The sequence below is a fragment of the Macaca thibetana genome, chromosome 12 (assembly GCF_024542745.1).
Source record: "Macaca thibetana thibetana isolate TM-01 chromosome 12, ASM2454274v1, whole genome shotgun sequence".
Lineage (NCBI taxonomy): Eukaryota > Metazoa > Chordata > Mammalia > Primates > Cercopithecidae > Macaca > Macaca thibetana.
The window spans coordinates 76416682-76439525 of NC_065589.1; the positions used below are offsets into that span (position 1 = coordinate 76416682).

Genomic DNA, 22844 nt, shown 5'->3' on the forward strand with positions numbered 1-22844 from the left:
ATGTGAACATGTGTGTCAATGCTAAACCACTGTTGTATGTTTGACACCGAAGTTCTATTATATATCTAGTATAATACTTTGAAAAGATTTGCTTGTAATAAAAAGAATGATACAATTCTAAGTGGCAAAAGGAGGCTATAAACATATATTTAATTATTAAGTCAAATTAAAATTGTATATTTAATCTAGATTATCACATTTCTGTAGTCACAAGAATGACTTTATTTCAACCCTGTCATATTTTACTAAAGAAACCTAATCATCTGAGGTCATTCAACAGAATAGTTTTCAATTCTCACAATAAGATAGAAAGCAGGTATCATTTCCATTTTAAAAAATTATGAAACTAAAGCATACAAATGTTGACTACTTGCATAGTTAACATCACAGAGTTAGTATATTCTTATTCATCATTGTGCTGAGCAGTTATTAGGAAACTAATGCACACAGACTAGCAAATAAGAGAGCAAGTGAAAAAGAAAAGGGAGGAGGGAGGGAAGGATGGAAGAAAGAAAGCAAGTTTATACACAAAAAAGTTAATAGTAATTTATTCTATGAGCTATGATTATGTTGTTTTTGTTTTTTCTACTTTTCTACTTTCAGAAGTCAGCATGTATTACTTAGAAAAATGAATATCCTTAAATAAAGCCAGTTTTAAGTTTGAATTCTCTATTAGTATTCTGTTATAAATACAGTTTACATAGATCACAGTTGTGTTATTCTCATTCTTGTTTATTGAAATTCTTCATAATTTTATTTAATTAGCTCACAAAATTGAATTATTATGAAGTCAATTAAAGAATAATATAGAATACTACTGTTTCAAGCTGTTTAGTTTTTCAAGAACATTTGAATTTTGATTTATAACCTTATACCTTTATTTATGCTTACAAACACTGGAGGTTGGTGTGACAAGCAGTAACCAAGAGAGGGGGATTGTTTTTCTTTGTAAAGAGAAACAAGCAAATAATTAATTTTAAATAGTGTGTCTGAATTATTTTGTTAGGTGTTAAAAATTAGCAGTAATACATAAACCTCAACTTTTGATTTACTATTCACTTTATGTATGAGACCCAAATAATTAGAATTACATTATAAGATAAAACTATTGATTTCAATGGAATATGCAGTTGCTATGGGAGAAGTTTGCCAATAGTGCTTTTCCAAGATATTACATTATTTCAAAAGCAAATGTTTCTCTTTCCAGGTCTGAAGTCCCTTGCAGGGGTCCTGACCCACTGCTTGAAGAAGCTTATTGGTGTCATTATCCTCACTCTGTTTTTTCTGAGCATATTTTCTCTAATTGGGATGGGGCTCTTCATGGGCAACCTGAAACACAAATGTTTTCGATGGCCCCAAGAGAATGAAAATGAAACCTTGCACAACAAAACTGGAAACCCATACTATATTCGAGGTAAGAATCACCTTGCCATGTATATAAAAAATTGAAACTTTTGTTAAAGGCAAAGCAGTCTTCCCAGAAATGTTGAACACTCAACATTTTGCTAGATTCCCAAAGGCGCTGGCTTGTGTATCGGATGTTAGGTTAAAAAGGCAAGGATATTTACACCTTTCTTCACAATTGCAGAAAGTGATTTTAGCTTCTGCAGAGATCCAAACTGATTTCCAATGTGGCGCTAACTCATAATTACACATAGAATATAATTTCTTGCCTATTTTTCAGAAACAGAAAACTTTTATTATTTGGAAGGAGAAAGATATGCTCTCCTTTGTGGCAACAGGACAGATGCTGGGTAAGTGGTATTAGTTTTATTCTATTAAATCATTATCACCTGTTGATAGTACTTAATGAAGGACTGTTGTTTTTACTGTTGCTTCCCATTTGATTGTATTATCTCATTTCATCATCAAAACCATACTGAGAAGTTGTCTTAGTCTACTCAGGCTGCATTAATGAAATATTATAGACTGGTTAGTTTAAAAACAAGAGAAATTTATTACTCACAGTTAGGGAAACTAAGAAGTCCACATCAAGGTGCTGGGCCAATTTGGTGTCTGGTGAAGGCATGTCCTCTGGCCCATACATGGTGCCTTTTTGCTGTGTCCTCACATGGCAGAAGAGGCCAGAGGTTTCTCTCAGGCCTTTTCTCTTGGTATATCGATCACATTCAAGAGGACTTCACCCTCATGACCTAATCACCTATCAAAGGCCCCATCTCCTAATCACCTTGGGAGTTAGAATTTCAATATGAATGTGGAGGGGACACAAACATTCAGACCATAACAGAAGTATGCAATGTGGAATACTATTCATCCAATTTTATAAAAAAAGCAATAGTCAGACTAATTCAATGATTTCTTCAAGGTCAAGAAGCTAGTAAATGGCAGAGCTGGGACTTACACAAGAATCTTTTATTTTTTATTTTTTACTATGCTTTAAGTTCTAGGGTACATATGCACAACATGCAGGTTTTTTACATATGTATACATGTGCCATGTTGGTGTGCTGCTCTTATCTTCTGTTTCCAAGAGTGCTCCAGAGCTAGTGAGAATGACCAAGAGAGACAATATAAATCTATCATTGGAAAGAAGTTTTGGGAGAAAAGAAATATGAAAGATATGCTGATGGAAGCCGCGATAGCTCGGGCCGGTTGTCCTGGCGCACAAAGAGGCGAGGCTGCATGTTCAAGGCCAACGTGGGCAATACTGAAAGCCTCACATCCATTAAAAAAAAATTGAAAAGATATGCCGATATTTCACTTATTTAATCTCTTATATGTTTTTATGGCTATAATTTACATTAATAAAAACCTCGTTCTTAAAATCAGCATTTCAAAATAATTCTTAAGTGAGATGACAAAACTGTCATGTCTCATTGTCCTATAATTTCAGATGAAAATTACAATTCATAAAGGGGAAACAGGGCACTTCGCAGCAGTGTGTGACTCACATAATTCCCTCCTGTTGCTTTGCTCAGCTGGGATGACTTGGCAGCCATCTGTAAACTCAGCTCTTTCTTATACTCTGGTGCCCAGATTAACAAAAGGCTCATGGGGGAGGAGAGCATGAGTTATATGGTTTAGTTAAATTCAGGGGATTTTGACATTTTCTCACTTGCTCAACACACAGACACACACACACACACACAATCACACACACATATATATAGTTTGTTTGAGACCGAGTCTTGTTCTGTTGCCCAGGCTGCAGTGCTGTGGCTCAATCTCTGCTCATTGTAACCTCTGCCTCCTGGGTTCAAGTGATTCTTGTGCCTCTGCCTCACAAGTGGCTGGGATTACAGGCATGTGCCACCACGACTGGCTAATTTTTGTGTTTGTAGTAGAGGTGGGTTTTCGCTGTGTTGCCCAGGCTAGTCTTGACCTCCTGGACTCAAGCGATTCACCCACCTTGGCCTCCCAAAGTGCTGAGATTACAGGTATGAGCCAATGCACCCTGTGCCCAGCCTCAGCACATATTTTTTTGCCCCGCTCCTGCTGGGCTCCCATTCTATTCTCATATCCAAATGGTGAGCCCATCTCTATGTATCTGTCCCATCCCATTTCAGCTAATTCCTTTTATGTACATTGCAAACTCAAATATGACCTGAAATACATTTTGGATATACGTACGTGGTCATGGATATTCAGGATACAATGGTATATTTCAAGGCAAGAAAAGAAAGTCATGCAGTGTTTCAACTGCAGCAGTCATACTTGGCTGCATGGTAAATTATCCCAAAACAACAAGACAACAGAACTTCATTTGCTCAGATACTATGGGTCAGCAATTTAGCAAGTCCCAGTGCACAAATGATTTTTAAACCTCTCTTTGTTCCATTAAAACTAAAACAAGTAACATGACTAAACCCAAAATAGTATGAGAGAAAACTACACAAGGGCGTGGAGAGAGGAAGCATGATTTACTGGGCTACCACTGTAATCATGGAACACAACACTGAAGCTCCTAAATGGATAGAAATATGAGGACTCCCTGAAAGGAAATAAAATAAATATTTAATTGGATCTGCCTCCCCATGTGCAAATACTGCTTATAAATTATCGATGCAATAAGTGTTTTCTCACCCTTCAATAGTGGGTTCTAAAGGCTTTACATGAAGTCATTTGAAAATTATACCCTCAACCATTGCAGTTGTATTTTTATCAGTACTATTTTCCATCAGTTCACTCTGATGTTCAGATATTTCCCTTTTGATACTGGAGTAGTAAAGATATAGTTAATACAATGCATTTTATTCTTGAAAAATGGTAAGATAATAGATTTCAGTATTCTCACCACAAAAAAAGTATGTGAGGTATGCATGTGTTAATCAGCTCCATTTTGCCACTGCACAATATATACATATTTCAAAACAGCATGTTGTACTTCACAAATATGTACAGTTTCTCTTTGTCAATGAAAAAATAAAGAAATAGAAAAAAATGGTTTGGCAAAAACCACTTTTGAGGCCCCTTTTTATTTTTGCTTAATTAACACCGTTCACTGTATCAACTTAAAATCTAACTCATGTGTGACTTTTTAGCAGGCAATTGTTTGGGAGAAGACATTATTCTCCTTGTGGAAAAGTGAGTTCTTTATTACTCAGGACAGATGTTCTGTAGTTATGATTTGGCCATAATGTCACCTAACAGTAAGCAGGTTTTTTTCTTTGTCTTCTTTAGTCAGTGTCCTGAAGGATATGTGTGTGTAAAAGCTGGCATAAATCCTGATCAAGGCTTCACAAATTTTGACAGTTTTGGCTGGGCCTTATTTGCCCTCTTTCGGTTAATGGCTCAGGATTACCCTGAAGTACTTTATCACCAGGTAAGAACAGAAAGAATCTGTACTGTAGTTAGGAATGGCACCATGCCCTCGCTTCTAACATAATGGTCAAATGTAATATAGTTTTTTAAATTTTTACGTACAGAAGAATTGGAAGACAAAAGAAAAGAGAACTAGAATTACTGAATGTCAAATTATAAGCTGGCCACAATGCCATGTGTATTATATCTTACTTAATCTTTGAAACAATTCTACAAGGTCAGAGAGAGAGAGAGAAGAGAGAAGAGAGAGACTGTATGTGTTTGTTTGTGTGTGTGCTTTTTATATGAAGACACTAAGATTTGGAGAGGTCGAGTAGCCTCCCAAAATTTACAGCAGTTGAACCTCCCAGATCTCAGATCATAGTCTTATTTCAAAGCCTGTGATATTATGCATTTGATAATCACTAAATAAAGTACATTTCTAGGTATTAATTCTTTAGTTAAAACATTTTGAATTTATGACATTACCATGTTTTAAGCAATTATTTATTGAATATATACAGTGTCCTATTTCTTTTTGTTCTTCTATTTCCTCTTATCCAGTTCAATATTCAATCATGTTCTAGTTACCATAACAGAAGGCTTACTGTAATGAGAATTGAAATTAAAATTCTGAGAATCTGTGTTCATAACTAATTATGTATGTGTCATAGTTTCTCAGGTATGATGCTCATTAAAATGGGGATGCAGTTTTTCTTTGAAGAGAAGTTCTATCATAGTAGAAAATAGTGTTATTTTCAAAGCAGCATTACTCTAACTTCTGAAGTTATTTATAGTTGAAGGAGAACATTCTTTATTTTTAAACAAACATTCATACACATCCAATCCATGCTTATTTTGGTTGACTTGATAAATTTTGGGCAATATATGTGTATAAATGGGTCATCAATGATGATAGGCTAAAGTAATATATTTGGGGCACAGAGTTTCATAATATATTGTTAAATGGAAATCAAGTAGACCAAACATACATGCAGCATCATTGTATTTTTGGTAAAAATAAAGAAAATATTACAAGTGACATTTTTATACAAACTATATTTTTCTAATTTTGTTAGACTGGTACCTCCATTGGTATTTCGAGTCTCTTTGATAAGATTCAGTGTTTTCTCCAAAACACTAGGAGGTTCTTATTTCTCAAATAATTTTATCATGTTATTCTTCTTCTAAATATCCGTCAGTGTTTTTCAAATTCCCATAGGCCAAAGTTCCAACTCTATATGCATGATATATAGTGCCCTTCAAGGTCTCATCTGCCTACATCTCCTGATTTATTTCTTAACATACTCTAATATATGCTCTCTGTATAATTATTTAAAAGGTTTGCTGCTTCCTAAATGAGCTTTTCTCGTAATGTCATATTTCCATGTATGTTATACCCTCTCCCTAAATTTAAGTTTCCTCCTATCTGCCTTCAGTTTCATGCTTCAAATTTATGCTGTGAAACCATGATTTCTTCTTTGAGCTTTTCCCCAAGCCCAGTGTAGGAGTAAGGCACATCCTACATGGAATGCCACGGGCCACTATACTTTCCTCAGATTGTGATGTTTTAGTTGCCTGTCCAGCTATTTTCCCACTTAGAGACGAACTGCCTGAGAAACTACCTGCTAACTTTTTATCTATCTAAGAAAAAAAAAATAAGAATTTTTGTCTTATTTTAATTTTTGTTGCTTTCTCAGCATCTATACATAGAATGCTTAATGGAACTTTAATAAAAATATAAGTGAATTTGTATGGGCTATATCACAGTATATGCTATGATAATACAGGTTTTGCCCTTCACTTATTACCCCCAAAATGTATGAATTAATTTTCTCATTAGCAATTGTTTTAAGATAGTTCTTTCCCTCTACCAAAGAAATAGGGAAACAGTCTGGAAGTGTCCTGCTGTTAGGGCCTTCAGGATCTTCATTGTTGTACTCCAAGTTTTTGTTTGTTTTTTATACTTTAAGTTCTGGAATACATGTGCAGAATGTGCAGATTCGTTACATAGATAAACATGTGCCATAGTGATTTGCTGCACCCCATCAACCCGTCATCTATATTAGGTATTTCTCCTAATGCTATACCTCCCCTTCCCCTCACCCTCCAAACAGGTGTCCCGGTGTGTGATGTTTCTCTCCCTGTGTCCATATGTTCTCATTGTTCAACTCCCACTTACGAGTGAGAATATGTGGTGTTTGGTTTTCTGTTCCTGTGTTAGTTTGCTGAGAATGATGGTTTCCAGCTTCATCCATGTGCCTGCAAAGGACATGAACTCATTCTTTTTTATGGCTGCATAGTATTCCATGATGTATATGTGCCACATTTTCTTTATCCAGTTTAACATTGATGGACTTTGGGTTGGTTCTAAGTCTTTGCTATTGTGAATAGTGTACTCCAACTTTTTACTGACTAATGTAGATAGAGTTTGTTTTGATTTTGTCTAGATTTGTACGCTGAACATTGCCTTAAACTGAACTAATTATGAATAGGGAAATTTAACAATTCTTCCCAAAGAGTATAGTGTATGTTTTGGAGATTATTGTTTTCTATTAATTCAAAATATATTTATTTTATCCAAGTATTCTGGTATGCTGTGGGTACAGAAAGGGACAAAACAGTATCAACCCTCAGGGAACAAAGTTATATTTACAGTATAGCTAATATTTATTGGGAACTCGGGATGTGCTAAGATCTTCGTGTATAATGTTTCATTTTATATTCATAAAAAGCATTGAAATAGAGGTCACAGTTAGCCTCTATTTCAAATTAAATGTAATAAAACTAGAAATTGTATACTGTTTTATGCTAACAAGAGGATGTGCTTTTATGCTCCACTAGAATTATATAGTGGAGAGAGCAAAAGTTCTGAATTCAGGCATTCCCTCATAGACTGTGAGATCTTGGTAGCTTTTTTCCTATCTAATTTTCATTTGTCTTCTGTATATTGAAAGCAATATTGAATAAGATAATAAACATAAAGTATAGTTGTCCTTCAGTATCTATGGGGGATCAGTTACAGGACCTCTGGTGGATACTAAAATCCATGAATTCTCAAGTTCCTTAATGTAAAATGGCATAGAATTTGCATATAACCTACATACTTCCTGTATAAATTATCTCCTGTATAAGTTAAATGAGATTACTCATAATACCTAGTACAATGTAAACGCTATGTAAATACAGTCATGTGTTACTTAATGACAGGGATACATTCTGAAAAATGTGTCATTAGGTGATTTCATCATTGTGTGAACATCATAGAGTGTACTTCCACAAACTTGGTTGATGTAGCCTACTATACTCCTAGGCTATATAGCGTATGTAGCCTATTGATCCTAGGCGACAAACTTGCACACCATGTAACTATACTGAATACTGTAGGCAATTGGAACACTATGCTAAGTATTTGTATAGGTAGGCATATAAAAGATACAGTAAAAACATAGTATAAAAAAACAAAAAAATTGATATACCTATATAGAACAGCTCCATTAGAATCTTTTGAGATGACTGTTGTATATGCTGCTGGTCATTGACCTAAATGTTTTTACATGGTATGAAACTGTATAGTTGTTACACTGTATTGTTTATAATGACAAGATAAAAAGTCTATATGTTCAATATAGATAAAATTTTAATATGTATAGTTTGGACCCATGGTTGGTTGAATCCACAGAAATGGAACCCATGAATACTTGGAACCAACTCTATTTACTGATGTGCATGGCCTGAAGGGTACTTTTTTTTTTGAGAGATGGTGTCACTCTTTCACCCAGGCTGGAGTTCAGTGGTGTGATCATGGCTCACAGCAGCCTGAACCACCCTGGGCTCAGGCAATCCTCCCACCTCAGCCTCTTGAGTAACTGGGACTACAGGCAAATACCATCACATCCAACTAATTTTTTTTGTATTTTTAGTAGAGATGGGGTTTGCAGTGTATTTTATAATACCTGTTCCTGACTGCTGAATGCGCTACGGTAAATAACAGGTACTTCAGTGAGAAAATATTTAACCAGTCCTAAATAGTTTACTCACTGTGATGATAGGTCTTATTAAAAATACTTTTAAAGACAAATATACTCTAGGTCAAGAAATTATTTCTCATTGAATGTTTGAACTTTCTATTAATCTGTAAACATTCTTTACATCCGCACAATATTTTCTGTAGATAATACTTTTCTGTTAATTTAATTTCTCATTTGTTTTCTTAAATTTTGTTTATGTACTTTTGATCAATGAGGTCAAATCAATGGATAATATTTTATATTTGTAATGCTCTACTTATAATTTTTAAAATCTTTTAATTTTCTGATCTGTCTTAGGCAGTTATTATGAAATAAAAAGCTAGTCAGTGCTGTGTTTGGCAATCTAAAATGTTGTAATTTGCTATCTATAAATGTCACCCACTGCACTGCCTTCATGTAAATGGGTAATTTGACTTCCCCATGTAGCTTGTCTAAAGGTTGTTCACCAAAGCAGATACTCTGACAGGTAAAGAAATAATTCTGCTCTCCATTCCTTGTAAAGACTAAATTTTTAGTTTGCTGTGATTTTTCCATAAAGTAATAATCAGAAAAAACAATCTCCAAACATTCTCTGACTTCATTAAACTTCATATATTTAAAGATTCTTCTGCAAAGAAAATAACTTTCCATGTTGAGGCTGTCCAGTTTCTATATCGAGAGATGACAATTATTTCAAATGTATTTTCTCTATCAATGAAGACTAAAAATCAAATACCCTAAGTTAATTAAATTACTAATTTTCCCTTGGTTTTACAGCATATATTTTATATTTCACATGCATGTCTCAAGTTCAAAAGGTTTTCATTTATTTCTTCAGGTGGAGCCAGTGCTTAAACAGTCTTATGATTACATTCCATTTATGGCTACATTATTTTCCTAACAAAATTTTGCCTTTTACTTTAAAATAGGAGAATCACGGAAGATAAATAACATTTTACTCTTTTGCCTTACTTTCTACCTTTCCTTAGATACTTTATGCCTCTGGGAAAGTCTACATGATATTTTTTGTCATGGTAAGTTTTTGGTTTTCCTTTTATATGGCAAGTTTGTTCTTAGGCATACTTGCCATGGCCTATGAAGAAGAAAAGCAGAGAGTTGGTCAAACATCTAAGAAGATTGAACCAAAATTTCAACAGACTGGGAAAGAACTTCAGGAAGGAAATGAAACAGATGAGGTATATATATATATATATATTTTATTTTTATCTTGACACAACAACCATTTATTTGCTCATGATTCTATGGCTTAGGCTCAGTTGAGACAGTTCATCGCTGGTCTCGTGGTCACAGATTGCAAAAAACAGCAGGGGAGCAAGCACCAATGCCAAGTGCTTTAAGGCTCTGCTTGTGTCACCTTTGTTATTGTCCAGTGGGTAAAGCAAGTAACATGGCCAAGGTTAGAGTTAAGGTGGAAAGGGATTTCCTAAGGGTATAAATAAAAAGAAGGAAATCTGTGGCTATTATGGCAAATAATCTACCACACTTATGATTTTTTAAAAATTGTTATTTATTTATTTATTTATTTATTTGTTTATTTATTTATTTTGAGACAGAGTCTCACTCTGTTGCCCAGGCTGGAGTGCAGTGGTACGATCTCGGCTCACTGCAAGCTCTGCCTCCTGGGTTCATACTATGATATTTTTTTGTTTGGGTTTTAGTTCTTTTTCTTAGTGATGGTAGTGTTCTTTATTTTTCTATGCAGTTTTAAATTTTTAAATTTTTTATAATTTCAACAGTTTTTGGAATTTTAAATAATTGCTTTATTAGAGCATCTTTTTATTATTATTATACTTTAAGTTCTGGGATATATGTCTAGAACATGCAGGTTTGTTACATAGGTATACATGTGCCATGGTGGTTTACTGCACCCATCAACCTGTCATCTGTGTTAGATATTTCTCCTAATGCTATCGCTCCCCTTGCCCCCACTCCCCGACAGTTCCTGATGTGTGATTTTTCACCTCCCTGTGCCCATGTGCTCTCATTGTTCAACTTCCACTTATGAGTGAGAACATGCAGTGCTTGGTCTTCTGTTCCTGTGTTAGTTTGTTGAGAATGATGGTTTCCAGCTTCATCCATGTCCCTGCAAAGGACATGAACTCATTCTTTTTTATGGTTGCATAGTATTTCATGGTATATATGTGCCACATTTTCTTTATCCAGTCTAACAATACTGGCAAACCAAATCCAGCAGCACATTAAAAAGCTTATCCACCACAATCAAGTCGGCTTCATTTCTGGGATGCAAGGCTGGTTCAAAATAAGTAAATCAATAAATGTAATCCATCACATAAATAGAACCAATGACAAAAACCACATGATTATCTCAATAGATGCAGAAAAGGCCTTCGATAAAATTCAACACCCCTTCATGCTAAAAACACTCAATAAACTAGGTATTTATGGAACATATCTCAAAATTTCAACTTTTAGATTCAGGGGCTACATGTGGAGGTTTGTTATGTGGGTATATTGCGTGACAGTGAGACTTAGGGTACGAATGATTCTGTCACCCAGGTAGTGTTTGGTACCCAACAAGCAGTTTTTCAGGCCTTCCTTGCCCTCCCTCTTCTCTTCCCCATCTAATAGTCCCTTCTCCCTCTAATAGTCCCCAGGGTCTGTTGTTCCCATTATTAGGTCCATGTGTGCCCAGTGCTGAGCCCCCCATTTAGTAAGTGAGAACATGCAGTATTTAGTTTTCTGTTCATGTGTTAATTCACTTAGGATAATGGCCTCCAGCTGCATCCGTGTTGCTGCAAATGACATGGTTTCTTTTTTTTTATGCTTCTTAAAAATCACAGTGCTAGAGGTGTCTTTTTAAGGTCTTGGAGTACATTGCCTTCTAATAGATGTTTATATCTGTGTGTAATCAGAAGATCAAAAAATATTTCAATAAGAGAGCTTGCTTTTGCTACAACTTTGAAAAATGTCTGGTGTTAATGCAAAAGTGACAGAATCTTCCATAATTTAGAAATTAGAAAGTACTAAAAGGATGGATAAAATTACAGTACTGAAGTTGTAGACAGAAATAAAATTAATTTTTTGGCTTTCTAGTTCTTCCCAGAGGTAATGCACTATGTATCATAGTACAGGGAATTATTTTATTCCTGAAATAATTAAATCCAGATGAATAAAACCTAACAATGTTTTACTGTAATTTTCAACTAGCTTAGTGTTGTGCTTTAATTTTTTTTTCCAGATTATTTAGCCTCATAGCAAAAACTTTGGTGTATTAATTTCAAAGTATTGACCGAAGTAGCATTAAGGAATTTTTGTAAAATTGTCTTTAAAAATCTAAACTGTGCATGAGTGTGCTTAAAGAAGGGACCAGATGGAAGAAAGCAACCAGAAGTAGCTTTCTAATATTCTGCAGGACCTGGCAATCTCACGTCTCTTCCTTGAACTACCTTTTTGGTAAATGGGAAAAAGGTCTACATTGAGCCAGAGAACAAAAAATAGAGAGGAGCCATACCCAGAACCCTCTCATAAAGGCATAAAAAGACAAGGGGGAAATGTAAAGGGCCGAGATACACTTTGCCACGAAGTGGAATATGTAGTAAGGTACATTAATACCAAACATCCCTACTAAGTCAAAGAGGGAAATGTTAACTCCCCTGTATATAACCCTTTTATTAAGTCATCACCAGTCAAGAAACTTTAGAAAGCTACTGTACCAAAAAGTGGGATCTGAACAACATGATGTAAGATCATACTGAATGACTCGATAGCTGCTTGTGTCCATAACATGCATACCATTGAACAAGAAGCAATTGTGGACTGTGTGAAGAAAACATGTATAAAAACGGCTATTGAGTATTCCCATTATATATGAGTAAGCCACAGAAAAACAAATTTCAAAAGCTTTCTGTTTCTAAGAAATGAGTCCAGGGTCCTTCAGATTGAGTGATTAGGGTTTGAATGATATGTTGAACATGTAATTTGTTCTGAAGAGGTATTTCACAATCTTAAGGGCTTATGGCTGCACTCAATTGTATCCAAGAATGTAACAATGCTTCTCTGATCCTAGATGAAATGTTTTATTAACTCTGCTTATGAAGAACTTGGATATTTCCCAGTTTTACAATATTTCCACTCACTTTTCTACTCTGGATCACATTTTCTGATTTTTATTAAAATTTTTAATCATAACCCATTTCTTTTCCTGGAAGTTTCCGAGGACATTTTATCAAGCAGAATTTTCTGGGAAGTAAAAGTATATACTATTTGTGCAATAATTTTCCCATTTTATTTATAAAGACAAAAACTGGAAAAAATAATGTAAAATGGAACAAATTGAGGGCTCTACAGGTCACTGATCTGCTTGCAAACCAGTGAGATGTCAATTCCAATGCTGGAATTGCCAGGATATTGCTCAGGTGCTTCATATTCTCACATTATAGGAAAGCTATTGGTCATATTGGCCAAAAGCACAGCTCTGCAGTCAGATAAATGTGGATTTGAGCCCAATTTAGCTACTTATAGATGAATGATGTTTGCCAAGTTTGTTAGCTTTTCTTAACTTCAGCTTTTTTTATCTGCAAAATGTATATAAAGTACCTGTCTTATGGGTTGTAGTGAGGTCCAAATGAAATAAATGCATGTAAAGCACTAAGCATTGCTTACACTATACTGAGCAACTGAAAAACGTTATGAAGAATATTAATAAAATTATTATGAAATGTTAATATGATGCATCATGTTGAAGAGAGCTTTTACACAAACTATTGTGCTCAGCAATCTATATTAAGAACACGATTTTTGTGGAAAAAATCGGATTGAATAAACTCACATTTGAATAAATTCACATAGGAGTGAATTATCGGATTGAATAAACTCACATTTGAATAAATTCAAAAAATTTATTCAAATGTGAGTTTCAAAATTCAAAAAATCGGATTGAATAAACTCACATTTGAATAAATTCACATAGGAGTGAATTATCTCATAACAATATAATAACATTAATATCATGCAACATTTATTGCTTATTTACTATGTTTCAGACTCAATGCTAAATTTGTACATACATTGTTGCCTTTCTACTGTGACAACCCTTTGAGGTATTAGAATTATCTCAATATTTCACATTAGAAAATTGAGGTTCAGTCTCCAAAGTGGGAAATGTAGAACTAGCCATAATATTATACAAGATATTAAAATGTTTATATTATTACACTATAAAATTTAATTCATGGTAATAAAGTTCATAAATAATCAGTCACTAATTATAGAGAACACAAGAAGGCAAACACAAGAAGGCATGGCTGTTCCAATAGAGAAACACCCAGCAACATAAAATTCTTGTCTTTGATTCTATTTAGGTATAATTAAAAGAATAATAAAAGTGACGGTAGCAGTCACATAAAATGTTTATTGAGGGTCAAATATGCACCAGACATATGATAAGTACCATCATGAATTCTTGAGTTTAATCCTCACTGAGGAGTTCCAGCCACAGAGATTGATCTATACTCACTGATATTTGATTTCACAACACTGAGGAATAGAATCCATCATTTACCACTTCACTTCCTCATTGCGGAGGCTCAGTGCTGAAACAGTAGCACTCCTTGCAGGTGAAACTTTCTTATGAATTGTCAACTACTGGCAAAATCTCAGAAAGATAATCATGTATATAAAATTGTAGAAATACAAATATTTTAAAAAAATATTTGCCACATTTAAAATGATAGTCATAATTCATCTAACTAAACCATGATTGACAATTGTACAAAGCACTGGATATAAAAAGTTTTAATAAACACAAATAGAGTGTCTATCTTCATGAAGCTAATGGTCTAATGGATAGATAGACTATCAAATTATCATAAACACTAAATTGTATCTCAAGGACAATAAATTATGTGTTTCCTGCTGTTATGGAATAGAAAACACAAAATACCAGATACAATATATTCTTTGCAAAATTTGAGTTAAGTCTAATAAGCGTCTTGATCCAATTGCTTTTTTTTCCCCCAGAGACTATAAGAGAGAGAGGAGTACATTAAATTACACTGAAATGATACAATCTACCTAATACAGAGTGTGAAAAAGTCTAAAGTATAAGCAACCCAGAATCTTTACAAAATAAATCATGTTGGAAAAAATAAATTAAATTACAAGATAATTGATAAAACTGCCAAGTATATAAAATATTTGGACCTTGTTTGTATTTTGATTAGAACAAATCGACTGTAGTGATGTTTTTGAGTAATGAATTGGGTATAATATGAATACTGGTTAATATTAAGGAATTACTAATTTTGCTAATTGTGATAATGGTGTTGTTATTTATATTTTTAATATTTTATCTGAAAAGTGTATTATCTCTGAAATTTCATTTAAAATAAATATTTCAGAAAATAAGTAGAGTGAAGAATAAATGAAAAAGGAAGAATAGAACATTAGTAATTGTTGAGGCTGGATATTGGTTACTTGGTGGTTCACCCTATTATTCTCTGCTTTAATAAATTAAAGGAAACTGGGGCAAGTGGAATAAAACAGAGAGACATGGTCCTTTGAAGGCCTTTTATAACGGATTCTCTGAGTCAGAGAAGGTTTCTATGAGAAACTGACACTTGAGCTGAAATGTGAAGAATGTGTCCAGGCTAAATAGATGGAGTGGGCAGGGTGAGTCAGAGAATTAAAAAGGCCAGCATGGCTGCAGGAGAGAGTAACCCTGAGTTCATGACAAACTTGTCAGATATTCAGGTAAATGCAAGACATGTGACCAAGTTCTTCCTTATTACTACTTCCGCTCCAAAAAATACTTAAACTAGTTTTGAGAAAAAGAATCCTAGTCACCTTTTACAGTTTAATTTTAATATTGGATTGTCAAAAGTTCAGGCATATGCCCTTATTAGCTCTTAAATATCCCATAAAGGAAGGGTGTTGAGTAACAGTCCTCTCAATTTTCATTGTAAAATAGCTATGTCCTTAGTATTTGGCCCATGTGTGGGCATTTATTCAATATTTGTAAGAAGCTCAATCAAGGTAAATATTTTACTAAGCAGACATGTGGTTTATTCATTTCATATTCTGAAATCTATTCATAGTTGAAGCCAAAGTAGTAGATAATTGAGCACTAACTATATCAGCAACAGTATTATTACCACGTACTTTATTCCCCATTCCCCACCCTGGACAATTATCTTTACTGAATTGCTTCTTACTGCGATTCCAACAAACATTGTCCCTATCTGAAACAGCTCTATGAAGAGTAATTAATTCCTCTCCATTAAGGATATAATCAAGGATATTATTCACTATGTCTCACAATATCGTCTTTAGGAGATACACATATAAGAAATCCCTGCCAGATCTTAATAACAAAAAATTACTTCTATTGGTTTTTAATGTCATGAAAATTTGAAATTGCATAAATTATAACTTACATTTTATGTAAACTTATAGTTCAGCTAAAAATAGTTTCTAGAATAAGCATAGTTTAAACAACAACAACAAAAATCTAACCCTTACATCCTGAACTTTTTTGAGAAGGAGTCTCACTCTGTCGCCAGGCTGGAGTACAGTGGTGCGATCTGGTCTCACTGCAACCTCCACCTCCCAGGTTCAAGCGACTCTCCTGCCTCAACCTCCCAAGTAGCTGGGACTATAGGCATGCCCTATCACGCCCAGCTAATTTTTGTATTTTTGGTAGAGACAGGGTTTCACCATGTTGGCCAGAATGGCCTCAATCTCCTGACCTCGTGATCCGCCCGCCTTGGCCTCCCAAAGTGCTGGGATTACAGGCATAAGCCACCACACCTATCCACATCTTGAACTTTTAGATTACTTTTTAAAAAGTTTCTCTTTTTTTCTCAACTTTTATTTTAGATTCGGGGGTACATGTGCACATGTTACATGGGCAAATTTCATGTCACCGAGGTTTGGTGTAGGAATGATCCCATCACCCAGGTAGTGAGCATAGTGCCTGGTAGGTAGTCCTTCAACTCTTGCCCACCCGTGAGCCTTCCCCCTCTAGTAGTCCCCAGTACCTAATGTCTATTGTTCCCATCTTAATGTCCATGTGCACACAAAGTTTAGCTGTCACTTACAAGTGAGAACATATGGTATTTGGTTTTCTGTTCCTGCCTTAACTGGCTTAGGATAATGGCCTCCAGCTGCATCCATGTTCATCAAGCTGCAAAGGACATGATTTTGTTCTTCTTTTAGAGTGGTATAGTATTCCAGGCTACTACATTTTCTTTATTTAGTCTACTGTTGATGGGCATCTAGATTGATCCCATGTCCTTGCTGTTGTGAATAGTGCTGTGATGAACATAAACGTGAATGTGTCTTTTTGATGGAATGATTTGTATTCCTTTGGGTATATACTCAGTATTGGGACTGCTGGCTTTAATGTTAACTCTGTTTTAAGTTATTTAAGAAATCTCCAAACGGCTTTCCACAGTGACTGAACTTACATTCCCACCAGCAGTGTACAAGCATTCCAATTTCTCCACAACCTCACCAACATCTGTTTTGTTTGTTTGTTTGTTTATTTTGGTCTTTTTAGCAATAGCCCTTCTGACTGGTGGGAAACAATTTCTCATTGTGGTTTTGACTTTTGTTTCTCTAATGATCACTGAGGTTGAGCATTTTATCATATATTTGTTTACCACAGTTTACCTTCTTTTGGGAAGTGTCTGTTCATGTACTTTACCTACTGGGGAAAAAGAAAAGAGGAACTGGAATTTAGACCTACAGAGTCTGTCATCGGTCTGAGGAAACCCAGTATGCAGTATGATTGGCTTTATCCTCCGCTAGCTGTTGTATTTGTGAAATTGCAGGAGGCTTGACTGATAGTGAAATAATGTAACAATTTTCATGGTATCTATTATACCATTGAAGATATACCACAGCAGAATTTGCCAGCCGGAATGTTGGGTTGGGTATTGGCAAGCCTCAACCATTAACTCCCTCAGTGCTGGGGCAGTGGCAGCCCCTGTGTCAGTTAACTCTATTCAAGAGCAGTCTTTACCTATTTTCCCCAAGTTAACAAATACACAGATAGTGTCATCCTTTGCATGTGTCAAATGTAAAAACAGTTGGGGATCACTATAGTGTAATATCATCCATCCATTGTCTAGTTCTTAACATTTAAATTCAAATACCGTTTTACATCTGATCACTGGAAACACCTTTGGTCACACTCCTCAGAGTTATGAATGCATAGAACTTGTAATATCTACAACAAAGCCTGGGAGTTTTAACTATCTTACCAATGCAAGATCAGTAAAGCAGAAGATCTCTTAAAACCATTATTCAAGAGACATGAGAAACAGAAATAAGTAATTCTCTTGCAGAATTATGCCTGTCCTACTCATTTCATATCATACACGGTCTATCTAAGACAACCCTTACAAATCCATTCCAGTGCTCGTTATTCTTCAAGACTTATTATCACAATGCCAAACAATTTTTTATTTTATCAAGATCATTTGCAAAGTTATAAAGCTAACATTATCCTAACAAAATTTAAGATGTTAGAAAAACACTCTGTTATTACTTAGTAGTATGTTTCCTGATTGGATATTTTGCAATAATCCTAAACTGTATCTATATATTGGATTATTTGTAAATATGGATCATACCACAACCATTTCATGGTCTTTGCTCCTTTAATATTTGATCTCAGAGCTCACAGTATAAAATTTTATTTAATTTTAAGAACTCCTAAATCAGTTTAATAACTGCCTAAAGATTGGCAGGTGATAGAACCCAAAAATTCTGGAACACTCTTAGTGGGAATGTAAATTAGTACAGCCACTATGGGAACAGTATGGAGGTTCCTCAAAAGATTAAAAATAGAGCTACCATATCATTCAGGGATCCCACTGCAGGGTATGTACTCAAAAGAAAGAAAGTCAGCATATTGAAGAAATATCTGTACTTCCATGTTTGTCGCAGTATTATTCACAATAGCCAAGATATGAATAAACTTAAGTGTCTGTCAATGGATACCTGAATAAAGAAAATGTAGTATATACACAATGGAATATTATTCAGCCATTAAAAAGAATAAAGTCTTGTCATTTGCAGCAACATGATTGGAACTTGAGGTTATGTTAAGTGAAATAAGCCAGGCACAGAAAGACCAACTTCACATGTTTTCAGTCGTATGTGGGAGCTAAAAATGTGGATCTCATAAAAGGAGATAGTTTATTGGTGGTTACCAGAGGCTGCAAAGTGTATGTATGAGAGGATATGAAGAGAGGTTAGCTAATGGGTGCAAAAAATATGGTTAAATAGAAGGAATAAGATCTAGTGTTCAGTAGTACAGTGACTCTAGTTAATAATTTATTATATAGTTCAAAATAGCTATAGGAGAGGAATTGAAATGTTATCAATACAAAGAAAAGATAAATGTTTCAGATGATGTGCATTCCAATTAACCCGACTTGATCATTACAGATTGTATGCATGTATGAAAATACCACATATACCCCTCAAATATGTACAATGATTATGTATCAATTTAATAAAAAGAAAAGGCTCCAGGAGAATAACTGGAGCTTTTAGCAAGGCTGTGCACCGTCTTATAGTCTTGGACCTGCAAAGAGAGGATGCCAGTATTAAACCATCAAATTCCTTTTCAGGCCAAGACCATACAAATAGAAATGAAGAAAAGGTCACCAACTTCCACAGACACATCACTGGATGTGTTGGAAGATGCTACTCTCAGACATAAGGAAGGTAAAGCACTAAATAATTAGATACTCACTATTGAAGGTACTACTCATAAAATTCACTTTTAAAGAAATTCAGCAATTTCTTTAGAATCTTAGATGGTAACACAACAAAAATTTAAGAAATATTTGAGAATATTAGGATAAGCCATGCATAAAAAGTTCAGAATCATGGTGTTTTAAACATTGGAAAGAGTGACCAAAGAGTACCAAATAATTTTCTTTGTTTAACATTAAAAACATACTGACATATTAAATTGTGACTAAGAATAGAGATTGTGGTATATAGCATTAATATCTCAAGGTCCTTTCTAGACTTATCTCTATATTTTTATGTGTAACCAATAATTATTTATCATGGACAATATCAAAAGGCATTAATTTGTAAAGCATGTAAATCTAGACATTATAAGTCACAATGTTCTCAACTATGTTCCATATTTGTTTTTTTGAGAGATGTCCCTACATTTTTCTTCTAATACACAGTTTGCTTCATTTTCTTTTGTCTATCTCAGCCAAGCATGAACACAATAGAGGAAATTTAATTCATTCAGCTTTTTTTTTCACACACAGATTTTTTTTTTAATTAAAATTTAAGTTCTGGGATACATGTGCAGGACGTGCAGGTTTGCTACATAGGTGTACATGTGCCATGGTGATCTGCTGCACCCATCAACCCAGCATCCAGGTCTTGAGCTCTGCATGCATTAGGCACTTTTCCCAATGTTCGCCCTCCCTTTGCCACCTACCCACTGACAGGCCCCTGTGTGTGATGCCCCCCTCTCTGTGTCCATGTGTTCTCATTGTTCAACTCCCACCCATGAGTGAGGACATGCAGTGTTTGGTTCCTGTTCCTGTGTTAGTTTGCTGAGAATGATGGTTTCCAGCTTCATCCATGTCCTTGCAGAGGACATAAACTCATTCTTTTTTATGGCTGCATAGTGCTCCATAGTGTATATGTGCCACATTTTCTTTATCCAGTCTATCATTGATGGGCATTTGGGTTGGTTCCAAGTCTTTGCTATTGTGAATAGCGCTGCAATGAACATATGTGTGCATGTGTCTTTATGGTAGAACGATTCATAATCCCTTCAGTATATACCCAGTAATGAGATTGCTGGGTCAAATGGTATTTCTGGTTCTAGATCCTTGAGAAATCGCCACACTGTCTTCTACAATGGTTGAGCTAATTTACATTCCCACCAACAGTGTAAAAGTGTTCTTATTTCTCCACATCCTCGCCAGCATCTGTTGTTTCTTGACTTTTTAATGAGGCCAATTCTAACTGGCGTGAAATGGTTTCTCATTGTGGTTTTGATTTACATTTCTGTAATGACTAGTGATGATGAGCTTTTTTTCATATGTTTTGTTGGCCACATAAATGTCTTCTTTTAAGAAGTATCTGTTCATGTCCTTCACCCACTTTTTGATGGGGTTGTTTTTTCTTGTAAATTTGTTTAAGTTCCTTGAAGATTCTGAATATTAGACCTTTGCCAGATGGATAGATTGCAAACATTTTCTCCCATTCTGTAAGTTGTCTGTTCACTCTGATGATAGTTTCCTTTGCTGTGCAGAAGCTCTTTAATTTAATGTGATCCCATTTGTTAATTTTGGCTTTTGTTGCCATTGCTTTTGGTGTTTAGTCATGAAGGCTTTGCCCATGCCTATGTCCTGAATCATATTGCCTAGGTTTTCTTGTATGGTTTTTATGGTTTTAGGTTTCACATTTAAGTCTTTAATCCATCTTGATTTAATTTTTGTATATGGTGGAAGGATGGGGTCCAGTTTCTGTTTTCTGAACATGGCTAGCCAGTTTTCCCAGCACCATTTATTAAATACGGAATCCTTTTCCCATTGCTTGTTTTTATCGAATCCAGCAGCACATCAAAATGCTTATCCACCATGATCAAGTCGGCTTCATCCTGCAAATGCAAGGCTGGGGTTAGTTGTCTCACGCCGAGATGATTAACGACATGGACACATGTGAAGTGGGTTAAGGAGCAGAAAGTTTAACAGACAAAAAAGAAAGGAGAGAGAGAGAAAGCTTCCTCATGCTGAGAAAGTGGGTTGCCCAAGAGAGGGTTTCCCTTCTCTCTCTCTCTCTCTCTCTCTCTCTCTCTCTCTCTCTCCTTCTTTTGGCAGAGTCTCACTCTGTTGCCCAGACTGGAGTTCAGTGGCACAATCTCGGCTCACTGCAACCTCTGCCTCCCGGGTTCAAGCAATTCTCCTACCTCGGCCTCCTGAGTGGCTGGGATTACAGGCACCACCACACCCGGCTATTTTTTGTATTGACAAGGTTTTGCTATATTGGCCAGGCTGATCTCGAACTCCTAACCTTAGGTGATTCGCCCACCTGGGCTTCGCAAAGTGCTGGGATAACAGGCATGAGCCACTGCACCTGGCCAGAATGTTTAACTTTTGTATTCTTTCATTTCAGAACTTGAAAAATCCAAAAAGATATGCCCATTATATTGGTATAAATTTGCGACAACTTTCTTGATATGGAATTGTTCTCCCTGTTGGTCAAAATTGAAAGAATTTGTCCATAGGATTGTAATGGCACCATTTACTGATCTTTTCCTTATCATATGCATAATTTTAAACATATGTTTTCTGGCCTTGGAGCATTATCCAATGAGTAAATCAACTAACAATCTTCTCAACATTGGAAACCTGGTAAGACTCTCATTGTACGTTATTTTCACTTGTAGTTTCTTATCATTGAACTTTTCTTTGTTCATCATTATTCCCATTATTTTATTCTGTAACTCCAATGTGTGGCAATATGCATAATTATTGAATGAAGCCTCGTGTTTGTGCTTTATCTCTCCAACCCCTGCTTTGTAAAGGTTCTTATCATTGAATAGTTTTACAGCTGGAATTTAAAATTCCCCAGTTTAAATTTGGGATTCATAGCCAGCTGCTTGGCAGTTACATTACATGGAAATTCTTTATTGCCCCTCCCTTCCCAAATATACAGTCTCTTGGTACCATTAGCTCATAGACCAGAGTAGGGCAGAGGTGAAATAATAAGCACCTGACTCCTGAATTCTTAATTCTGATTAAAGCAGCAGTTGGCCCTGTCTGTTCTAACCATGTATCTTTGCCCAGGATTGGAACTTATCATTTTAGCCTGGTATTTTTGAGATTCACCTGTCCTTTTTAACATACAATTCAAAAGACAAAGCAAATTCCTGTGAGTTTAAAAATAGTTCACATTCAAGCAAATGTATATTGTTTAAATGTATTTTCTTTCCCTGTTGTTGTTGTTTAGTTGCTTGGTACTAATAAAAGCAGCCAAACTGCAACAAGTTTCAAATTATACATTTATTTGGTACCAAAACAGCAATTTAGTGATTTCT

At 35.2% G+C, this 22844-nt stretch overlaps 1 protein-coding gene across 1 annotated transcript in view; it reads left to right on the plus strand.

The window, feature by feature from the left end:
• Positions 1-22844, plus strand: part of SCN7A (sodium voltage-gated channel alpha subunit 7) — a 101903-nt gene that overhangs the window by 36432 nt on the left and 42627 nt on the right. Inside the window, exons 7-12 of the mRNA XM_050752824.1 lie at positions 1208-1414; positions 1685-1754; positions 4641-4782; positions 9760-9966; positions 19393-19489; positions 21920-22158. Coding sequence (XP_050608781.1) covers positions 1208-1414; positions 1685-1754; positions 4641-4782; positions 9760-9966; positions 19393-19489; positions 21920-22158 — 962 coding nt within the window. The remainder of the gene's footprint in view (positions 1-1207; positions 1415-1684; positions 1755-4640; positions 4783-9759; positions 9967-19392; positions 19490-21919; positions 22159-22844) is intronic.